Raw genomic sequence first — 11,636 nt, 5'->3', positions numbered from 1 at the left:
GGACATTTTTTCAAAAGGCAACCCTGATTACATTATATCCTTAAATTACTCTCACAGGTTTTAGGACAAAGACAAGCCTTCGACATGGCCTCGAGGGCCCTGCATGGTCTGACTCCCAACCTTCTGCTCCTCTTGCATGGTGTAACCCTGTTTTACCTCTGAGCGAAACTGGCTTTCTTTCAGTCCCCAGTACATCTGCCCACCTGCCACAGGGGATTTACTAGAAGGCCATGGGCAGCTCCTGAGTCAAAGGAATAGGTGAAGGGTCAGGGTAGTTCCAGGGACACAGGGGGTAGGAGCAAAATGAAGTCTCATGAGGGCACTGCTACTGGGAAATATCAGCTTCAACTATACCCGCCCCCCTTGCTCCACTCTGCATTAAGATCCAAAGCCCTGGGGGCACCTGACTGCCTCAGTCAGTTAAACGTCTGCCTTTGGCTCAGGTCATGATCTCAGGGTCCTGGGATCGAGTCCCACATCGGGCTCCCTGCTCAGTGGGGAGTCTGCTCCTCCTTCTCTCGCTGCCCCTTTCCCCCTGCTTGTGTGCTCTCTCTCTCAAATAAATAAATAAAATCTTAAAAAAAAAAAAAAACTACCAGTAAAACTTTAAACAATTAAGACAAAGTAATTCTCCAAAAGAAAATTGTGAGTTCTTACCAGGAGGAGAAATGGATGCAGGATGGCCCTCAAATCAACAAATGTCCACTAAACTCATGTTTCCACCTGGACTAACTTCCCATCCCATTTGGTTAGTTAACTTTACTCAATTTTTAGATTCTAGCCCAATTGTCCTTTCATTAAAGAAGTCTTCCTTTGCCCTCCCAAGGGAGTCAGAGTTCTCTATTCTGTTATTTCATAGCATTATTACCTCTCTGTCATGGCACTTTGCCACTGCTGTAATTTTACATTTGTGAAGATTTGAATTACATCCATCTCTCCCAATTGGCTAAACAGTCCATGAGAGCAGAGCCCACATCTGTTGGGGTTAGTGTAACTATCTCCAGTGCCTGGCACAGTGCCTGGCAAAGCAAAGACACTCAGCAAACATTCCTTCAATGTATGAATCAAGCCATAAAGGTATTTATTTTCCCATTGATATGAACTATGCCACTCCCCCCTTAGAAGACAAAAGGAGCTAAATTTGTGAACAATTTTTTCCAATTCATACTTTATTACATAATTTTCTTTTTTTTTTAAGATTTATTTATTTATTTTACAGAGAGAGAACTCGAGGGAGCATAAGTAGGGGAGGGGCAGACGGAGGGAAAGCAGCAGACTCCCTACACAGCGAAGAGCAGGGATGTGGGGCCTCGATCTCACAACCCTGGGATCATGACCTGAGCTGAAATCACAAGTTGGACGCTTAACTGAGCCACTCAGACGCTCCCATAATTTTCTTAATCTTTATAATAATGCAGCAGGAACCCATTTTACACACAAAGAAACAGGCACGGGGTGGGGGCGGTGGCTAGGGAATTTGTTCAAAATCACACACCTGGCAAATGATCCATGGGGGAGACTAAGCCAGGTCGGCCTGATTCCAAAACACAAGTTCAAACTACTATATACTATTGCCTCTCCATAATACTAGTTATCTCCTTAACACAAAGCATTGGCGATAGAACTCATCCATCTGTAAAACTTGTTTTCAGGTAAGTTCATTTTCATGTAAATCTAGATATGTCATAAAACTTAGTTTCATTTGTAAAATACTGATTCATGAAGAGAATAAAACAATTAAATTAAAAAAAAAAAAACTCTGGGCAGACACAATTTGACAGAGAATTATAATGCTTACCAAATACCTTGCTTTTTCTGTCATTCCTGATAAATAACGCAGCGTGAGTGAAGGAACAGAGATTGGTGCAGGGGTGATTATTTAAGGTAACCTGTTCCCTAAATTTAATCGACAGATTATGAAAAGCACTTCAAGTTATCCCCAAAGGCTTCACCATTTCAGTGTTACTTCTCAGTGAAGGAGGGGAGGTTGGAAAACAACACAAAGAATTATTTCAATTCCCAGGACTTATTAGAGCAGGGACTGAGCAGAGAGCAGCTGCTGGGGGAATGTGGATCTCTCCAGGAAAAGAAGAACAAACCCGGCGAACATAAGGAAGTGTTCCTTCAGGTCAGTCAGAGCAATGAGATGGCCGAGATGCTGGTGAGGAGACACGGCAAGGAGAAGGCAGGCTCTCGGTTTCTCTTTTATTGCGTGCTCGAGTCTCCAAATCTGCTAAAGACACGACTACAGGTGACGGCGGGAATTGCTCTTCAATGGTCACAGTGGTGTTCCCTGGGGGTCTCTATGGTTTTTGGGGGATGCAGGAATTCAAAGTGACAGGACCAGAGTAGGGAACTAAGTCACCTAATATGTTTTCTAGACACATAACTAGAGTCTGACTGACGTGGTTTCTGTATTTAACGCACAAGAGGTTCTGCCAATTTGTGGATCCTTGGAGAACACTGTGTTTTCAAAGCGGCCGGCTTGACTTTGAAGACATCTGGATCGTAATATATAATATGCACAGGAGACCTGAAATGGGGGAAAAAGAATGCAACCTGAAAAAAAATGAACAGAAAATGGAACTAACATTTCTCAACCATCCACTACGTGTAGGCTCTACAATATTATTCTGTTTTGCTTTTTCATAAGTGCCCCATGAAACAGGTGTCATACCCCCATTGTACAGATAAGCACATGAAGGCTCAGGGAAGTCATAAAAATGACCTGTAGTCAAATCCAGATTCATGTATCTATCAGATTCCAAAGCCTTGGCTCTTTCCACAAAAAGCTAATTCTGGAAATTTTTCAATAATCTGGCAGTGTTAAAACAAGCCCAGCAGTCCTCTGGTGGACTTAAAGAAATCAAATTTTTTAAGTTCCCACCCTTAGCACCTTACCACCAAATAATAACTCTGCCACAGGGTAGACCCTGAGTACTTGGTCTTATTCCTCCCTTTCCTTTGTCAATGAGCAATGAAACCTTCGTTTCATTGGTGTTGAAGGCAAAACACATTATAAAAATTTAAAAATATTATATAAGAATGAACATAATCCCTGTTCCCTGAGCTGAAGACTTCTATGACTTTTTCAGTTTCTCCTAGGTTTTTCTGATGATGCTTAGAAAGGAGGATCAGGCATTATCTCATGAAGGAAACAATATGAACTGAGGTTCAGGCAAGTTAAGAAATCTTCTAAAAAGTAAACAGGAATTAGAGTCCATTTCTGCTTTGTTGAATGTATTATTTATTTCAAGTAGGTCATACATGTACATGATGCAAAAACATGGAAAAACACAAAAGCCCTATTTAATAAAAAATAAATCTTCCTTCCACCCCAGTTCCCTAGGCCCCCCAAAAGTAAGCACTGTTACTAGCCTCTTGCATGCTCTTCTGAGATATTATAGGCACATGCAAGCAAATATATGGCACATACCTATTTTCTTAGAGCATTCTTAGCATTGTGTGCTCTGTTATGTAATTTGTTTCGCTTAACAATACATTAGATAAATAATCCCATATCCACCCTTACAGAGTTGTTTCCCAGATCTAAGTTTCAATACTAGTCCACTAACCCTTTAACTGCTGCCTTATATTTATGGTAAGACCATAGATTTGTCACAATTAATGTAACAAGTGAGAGGTTTTTGAAAATTTCTTGTATTTCTACGATTATTTTCATTGGTCTTATTAGGTTAATTTTTCCCTCTCCCTAGCACCCCCAGCTTTCCTGTCCCATCTCAGCGATAAATTGACATACCTTGTATTTGGATTAGCTAGTTCTTGAATTCTGGGAGATATTTTGCAATGGATAGCAGCATAAGACACTGGCCAGTGAGCATCACGGACAGGTAGATAATCTTGATGAAGAGGCCTGGGCTTAGCTAGAGCAATTATTCGAGGGCTAGGTTTGTATAGCAAGGCAGCACGGGATATCTATAGTGGAAGCAAAAAGATACAAAAATATACCCCAATTTTCACATCTCCCTCTCTCTACAGTGATGGCCCTAATTGAATCACCATCCAGGATTCTCTCCTGGATTACTGCAGCACATTCCTCACTGGTCTCCCTGCTTCCATGTTTGCTTCTACAATCCAGCCTTCACATACCAATTACTGAGGGAGAGAATGAGTATTTTAATGAGTGCATTCCATAAGCCAGACAGTGTTCTAAGTAGGGCACCTATTTTATTCCCACTTAATCATCATAATAACCCTATGAGGTACGTACTTTCTGAAGTTCAAGTCAGATTATGTCACTCTCGGGGTTTAAAACCTTCTAGCGGTTTCCCATTTTGCTATGAACAATATTTAGATTCCTTACTGTGGCCTAGAAGGCCCTACGTGATCTGACTGCTATCCCATTCCTCTGACCTCATCTCCCTCCCCTCCCCACCTTGATCATGACGATCCTTGCCACACAAGGCCCCTCTGGCCCAGCTCTTTCCACCTTCAGACTTTTGCACCTGCTAGTTCTTCTGCTTGAAATCCTCTTTCCTCAACTTTGTCATGGCTGCCTCTCCATCATTCAAGACTCAAATATCATGTTCTCAAGGACATCTTCCCTCACCATCCAGGAGACATCCACCTGGCTGGTAACCCTCCGCTACAATACACTTACTCAATCTTCCTTATAGCACTTACCAACACCTCACTTTGCTCACTTATCTCTTTGTTGGTATGTTTATTGTCTGCTTCTCCCCACTAGAATATAAACTTCTTGAAAGAAGTACATGTTTGCCAAAAGCTAGAATAAGTGCATAACTGGCATGGAATATATGTTGACTGACTGACTGATCAACTCCTTCTGGTCTTAACTTTGAAAATCGCACCTGCCAGGTTGCCTTCTACTATGCTGCTTTATTGGTAAAGCTGGAAGGATGACATATAGCTCCTATTCTCTCTCTTAAATGCTCACTCAAAAGAATCACGATGGATAACAAATACCCCTCCGTAGCCCTTAAAGTACTGTTTTGCACTGGTATAGACTTGTTTTGGGTTCTAAGAGTATGACTATCTGCAGTGGTATCACTTTTAACAAGATTTTTTATAAACTCCCAAACAAACCTAGCAACTAAAGAAAAATAACTGTCCCTCAATTTTATATATCAAAAAACTGAAAATAAAGTTATTTTCCAAGGGTCACAAGGCAAGTCCCTTTAGCAAACTCAAGATGCTCTCCTGAGGGGTTTTGAATCCCAGGCTAGTTTTCTTTCCTAACAGAACTCCATATTGCATCCTCAGTTCTTAGAGGGTAAAATTTATCCAACCTCCTTGGCAATATGGTCATTAGATATTTACCGAACACTCAACGGGGACGGGCACCAATTTGCCACGACAATGAATAGAGGGGAGTGTCAATGAGGAAGAGGGAGGGAAGCCACTGAAGGTGCCAGGCTCTGTGTTGAGCACCAATGCCTTATCTATTATTTCAAATCACAACAGTCCTCCCAGTAGGAACCTGTTAACTTTATAATCTCTTTGCTCATCTTGTTCCATCCAACTTCAAAATCATCCCAACTTTAAAACTCTGCCACGTGCTCTTCCCTTTACTAGAATATTCTTTTCTCAGACCTTCACCTAGCTGACTCCTTCTTATCACTCAGGTTTCACACCAGATATCCCTTCCTTAGAGAGGCTTCCCTGAGTACCATATACAAAGTAGCTTATTCCCCACCCTCACCCATAGTCAATCATTTCCTATTTTATTTTCTTCGTCGCACTTATCACTACCTGACATTATCTTATCTGTTTACTTATTTTCACTGGGAATGGTGGCTGGCATACAGTAGGCATTCAAGTACTTGAATGAATAAATAAGGCTCAGGAACATTGTCACAACATCACAGAACTAGTGGTGAGGCTGGAATTTGAACCCAGCTCTTACTGATTCCAAAGCCCATGCTCTTCGCCCTCTATCCCTAGTCTCTCTACATATCTTGCAGCTAGGTCTTCCTTCATGCCACAGACCACTCTTTCAAGATTATCTTTCCCAGTGACTTTGGCCTATGCCCTATAATAGCAAAATAGCACCCTAGGAACAACCAAAAAGTGAGGTGAAGGATGCCAAGGCAGTGGTGGCTTACAGGACGGATGGGCAGTTCACTTCGTTCTCTTTCAAAGCACAGACCCTCTATCTTGATCCTTGGGTGGGCAAGGTCTACAGTTCTTGGAGTTGCAACAGCATTCAGGGCAGGAACTGAAATCTCGGTTTCAATCTAGGGAAGAAAAATAAAATAGGGTCTGTAAGTATCAAATAATAAACACCATCTCCATCAAGGTTACAAAGAACTGTCTGGCCTCTGGACCAGACTTCTCCACAAATCCAGTAGAAAGGATGAGTCTTGCAGTAACCATGATCATAGCTGAAAGGATCAATTTCCACCTTTTTCAAACTAGGTTGTATGAACTCCAGCCCAGCTTTTCAGAAACTTACAGTTAAACTAAAGATGGGGAGGAAATGGCAACATTACATATTGACTAAGGGATAAATGGTAATGCTAATTTGTGGAATAAAAACTCAGCCAAGAGGGAAGGCTCAGGCCTACTACATGAGAACACTGTAATGGGGAGAGCTCTGCTTTGTTCTTAACTACTTTTGCCTTTTGGAAACTGGGACTCATATTATCACAAATCCCCATACTTAAAGTGAATTCAAGTGGTTCTCTTCTAATTGGAACAGGTAAGAAAAAGAAACCAAAGCCAAGAGGAAGAAAGGCAGAATCACATTCTCCATAGACAATGCTGTGTTGTTCCCCCAAGTCATTTCTCACTATCTGAATTGTGGAAATATGTTCAACTTACATGGTCTTCTATTTCAATTACTAGTATTCAAACTCAAAATTTACCAGAAGACTTTGAGAGGGAATATAATCAATAACTGGAAATAAAATAGGGTTTTAACTGTGGGCAGAAAAATAATAAACAAGGTATGCTGCAAATCCCTTTTTGTGTTAAGACAATGATGATACTAATGCTGACAGCATTTTACATGTACTAATATTCATTTATTTCTCACCTAGGGTATCACTTTTATTTGCATTTCACTCATGGAGAAACTAGGTACTATACGAAGTTCAGAAATTTAAGTTTTTATAGTGACTAAGTTGCACAGCTGGGATTCAAACCTAAGGTCCTATCTGTCTGCACAATTCCCTGGGAAGAGAATTTGTCTTGGATTTTTCCTACTCTTCCTCTGATATTTCTCAATGCTTTATTTATTCTCTTTCATAAGTATCAAATAAACTTAATTATTTACCTATAGGTCTATGGTTTCTTCTAAATTGAAATTTACTTTAAGGAAAGGAACTATTTTATTATTCTTGTCATATCCTGTATTATATAATTAAGAAATACTTGTTTAATGAATTGAGTAAATGAATGATTTATTTTCTTTTTTGATTATAAGCCTCAATTGAAAACAGTGGTTGTCATATATTTCTTTGATTTTCCCAGAGCCTGATAGGAGACAAAGCTTTATTCATTGGAAATGATTAATTAGTATTTCATGGAATTGTACAGACACTAACCCCAGATTGCTTCAGTGGTAAATTTTAACAAATATTTAAGAGGAAGAAATAATATAAATCTTACATAAACCTACAAAGAATAAGAAATACTACTAATCTATGGTGATAGGAATCTGGAAGTGGTTAACTCTAGGGCAGGGGTAGAGTGGAACTGACTAGAAACAGAAAGAAAATTTTGGGAATAATGTTTTGTATCTTGATTGAGGTGGTTGCTAGGAAAAATACGAATACATATGATGAAGAATATCTCTAATATGTAAAGAACTGTTATGAATCAATTAAAAATATACAGACCAATAGAAAAATAAAGCCACGAATAGACAAGTTTATAAAAGAAAACTACACAGGTAAATAAATGTTGGGAACTATTAAATTTATTAATAATCAGAGAAATTAAAGTGTTTTTATTAATGAGATAGTATTTTTTAAATTAATATTTTGTAAAATAAGTAGTATCTAATGTTGGCAAGAGTGTAATGTAAAAGTCAGCCCAAATAATGCAAGTGAATATGTAAATCAAAATCACTTTTGTTGGAACACATTTTGGGATAATATATGAATCACCTCAAAAATGTTCATACCCTTAATCTGGTAACTTTACTTCTCAAATTTTTGTTCTCAGAATATAATCAGATTGAGAATGATGGGGGAGGGACATGTTGGTAAAATGACCTTACAAATTAGGATAGTAAGTTAGACAAAGCCATGTGAGATATGCAGAGTACAGGTGGTCAATACTCAAAGGTATCTGCTAAATATAAAATAAGAGTCTTCAAAGTTATAAAAAAAAAACAGAATCTTCAAAGTCAAAATCTCTTGAGTCAAAGATTTTTAAAATCTATACAGGTTGATTAGTCTGAATAGGAGCTGTGGACATCTGTAAGTAGAGAGAGAATGATGGATATGAACTAAGTGAACTATGAAACCAACCCTTCTTAAGTTTTGTAGTCTCTGACAAAGTTCCCATAAAAAGAGACTCAGTATGACATTCACAGAGGTAAAAAGACCTTCCACAGGGGTGCCTGGGTGGCTCAGTCCATTAAGCATCTGCCTTTGGCTCAGGTCATGATCCTGGGATCCTGGGATCAAGCCCCACATCAGGCTCCCTGCTCAGTGGAGAGCCTGCTTCTCCCTCCCCCCCTGCTCGTGTTCTCTCTCTCAAACTCTGTCTCTCAAATAAATAAATAAAATCTTAAAAAAAAAAAAAAAAGACCTTCTACAGTTCATCCACCCAAAGTCTCTGGTGCAAGTAACCTAATGTACCTGTGAGAGTAAATTGGCTTCCTTTGTGGGCATGTGTATTTTAAAACTCTGGGAAGATTCAGTATTAACTGTAAAAAAGTTAAGAGAATCAAAATCATGGAATTAATACTTTGTATTAAGAATAAGTATGTGCAATGGGTGGCTCCATTGGTTAAGCATCTACTCTTGATTTTGGCTCCGGTCATGATCTTGGGGTTGTGAGATGGAGCTCTGTGTTCTACGGGAAGTCTGCTCGAGATTCTCTCTCTCCCCCTCTCCCTCTGCCTTTTCCCCCTGTTCTCTCTCTCTCTTAAATAAATAAATAAATAAATAAATAAATAAATAAATCTTTAAAAAAAAAAGAATACGTATGTGCAAGAACTGATGAAATTTGGACATGGAACATGGAGTAGATTTATCAATTAAACTTCCCGATTTTGATAATAATTCTGTGGTTACATAAGATGATGATCTTGTTCTTAGGAAATAAACACTGAAGTATTTAGGAAAATGGGTGTGTGATGTCTGTATCTCTCAAAAATGATTTAGGAAAAAAATTAAATACACACACACACACACACACACACACATACTCATACCCCACATGGAGGAAAGAGAATGATAAAACAAATGGAACAAAATGTTAATTCTTGCAATTTTTCAGTAAATTAGAAATTATCATTAAAATAAAAAATATGTGTATATTACTAAAATTAAAAGCATGTGCATGGGAGCACCTGGCTGGCTAAGTCAGTGGAGCATGTGACTCCTGATCTTGGGGTGGAGAGTCTGAGCCCCACACTGGGTGTAGAGCTTATTAAAAACAAAACAAAACAAAACAAAACAAAACAAAACAAAACAAAAGCATGTCCATTTTTAAGATAATTTGGCCTGTTAGAGTGATCACCCTATAACTGCAACTTGAAACGTATAATTGAGTATTTGACTTAGACTTACAGCATTAAATTGAAATCTTATGTTTATGTCATTCTGATAACATTGAAACTTTAAGTTTACCATATTTATAAATTTGATGTATTCGATTTTTAAATAGTTATTTAATATTTGAAATTTTGTTTGTTAATGTAGATGGCTGAAGTAGAATGCTTAAAAAAGAAATCAAATTAAAATATTAATAAATATAATTAAAATTATTTGAAGGTATTTGATTACATTTAGAAACCAAGTCAAACATTATTCAGGACTTTTCAAAGTCATTGCTAAAAACTGCTAGAATTATAAACAGAGTAATAAAACTTGCCAGCTAAATTTAAAAGCCTAGGAAAGAAATAGATTTTTAATTTAAAATTTAAAAATGGGTGGTGGGGAGGGCACGTATTGCATGGTGCACTGGGTGTTATACGCAAATAATGAATCATCGAATTTTACATCAAAAACCAGGCATGTACTGTATGGTGACTAACATAATACAATAAAAAAATATTTTAAAAAATGGACTGTTAATTATTTAAATCAAGAGCATACCTCTGAACAGTCTTTTCTGTATAGAAAAGCCATGCTCAAGGATTCCAAGGTTTTTTCTTAAGTGGCTATAGATTCTTTGCCACTTCTCTCATTGAGAGGTGGGGTTTGTGTCCTGCCCCCTTGAATCTGGCCAGACTTGTCACTGCATCAATCAACAGAGTATGACTGCAGTGACATGTGACTTCCAAGGCCAAAGCATTAAAAAAATGCAGCCTCCACCCAGTTTTTTTGGAATACTCAAACTTGAAACACTCCATTTTAGAATATTCCTTCTCAGAATACAGCTGCTATGCTGAGAAAAGTCTAAGCCACATAGAGAGGCCCCATGAAGGTGCTCCTGTGAATGTTCCCAACTGCATCTAGCCTTTAAGTCATATCAGCCTAGGCACCACATACAGAGGTTGCTATGGACAGACTGTTTACGTCCCCCTCAAATTCGTATGTTGAAGTCCTAACACTCAATGTGATAATATTAGGAGGTGAGGCCTTTGGGAGGTAATTAGGTTTAGATGAGGTCATGAGGGTAGAATCCTCATATTGGGATTGGTGTCCTTATAAGAAGAGAGATAAGAATTCTTTCTCTGTGCACACACAAAGAAGTCATGTAAGCACACAGCAAGATGGTGGCCATCTGCAAACCAGGAAGAGGACCTTCAGCAAGAAGAGAATCTGGTGGCACCTTGATCTTGGACTTCTCAGTCTCCAAAACTGTGAGAAATAAATATCTTTCAAGCCACCCAGTCTCTGGTACTTTGTTACAGCAGCCCTAGCTGACTAAGGTAGGTGTGAAGGAACTTTCAATCCCCTACCATTTCAGACAACCAAGCCATTAGAGATATCCCAACTGAAAGACTTCTAACTCATGAAATCCTTGAGTGTAATAAAATGCTTGTTTTACACCACTAAGTTTGGGGGTGCTTTGGTATGACACAACAGATAACCAAATCACAACTTGAAGAATTGGTTCTCTATATTGATTCTAAATTACCTGGAATTTGTTTTCTGAGCTGATTGGATTTAAAGGTCACTTAATGATCCTATTGCCAGTAGTTAAAAAAAAAAAATACTGGTAGTCCATAGCATGCAGTGGCAAAACAAAAAGCAAGACTGGGTGACCAAGCAGCTGCTGCCAGAAATTATTTTAGTGAAATAAAGAAGTATAATGGGACTAGTTGGTTGTTTCTTTTCTTTTTTTTTTTTCTAAGATTTTATTTATTTGTTAGAGAAAGAGAGAGAGAGAGTACAAGAAGGGGGAGCAGCAGGCAGAAGGAGAAGCAGGTTCTCCGCTGAGCAGGGAACCTGATAGGGAACTTGATCCCAGGACCCTGAGATCATGACCTGGGCTGAAGGCAGATGCTTAGCCGACTGAGCCACCCAGGA

The 11,636-nt window shown here is 38.7% G+C and overlaps 1 protein-coding gene across 1 annotated transcript in view; it reads right to left on the bottom strand.

Moving 5' to 3' along the window:
- Positions 1 to 2,418: 2,418 nt before the first annotated feature.
- Positions 2,419 to 11,636, bottom strand: part of SPMAP2L (sperm microtubule associated protein 2 like) — a 44,731-nt gene continuing 35,513 nt past the window's right edge. The window contains exons 7-9 of the mRNA XM_044387638.3: positions 6,087 to 6,218; positions 3,761 to 3,936; positions 2,419 to 2,533 (exon numbers count right to left, since the gene is read on the bottom strand). Of these exons, the coding sequence (XP_044243573.2) occupies positions 2,419 to 2,533; positions 3,761 to 3,936; positions 6,087 to 6,218 (423 nt within the window). The remainder of the gene's footprint in view (positions 2,534 to 3,760; positions 3,937 to 6,086; positions 6,219 to 11,636) is intronic.

The sequence above is a fragment of the Ursus arctos genome, unplaced genomic scaffold, assembly GCF_023065955.2.
Source record: "Ursus arctos isolate Adak ecotype North America unplaced genomic scaffold, UrsArc2.0 scaffold_9, whole genome shotgun sequence".
Lineage (NCBI taxonomy): Eukaryota > Metazoa > Chordata > Mammalia > Carnivora > Ursidae > Ursus > Ursus arctos.
Note: the sequence above shows the minus strand (reverse complement) of the source record. Positions and strands in the feature narration are given on the sequence as shown.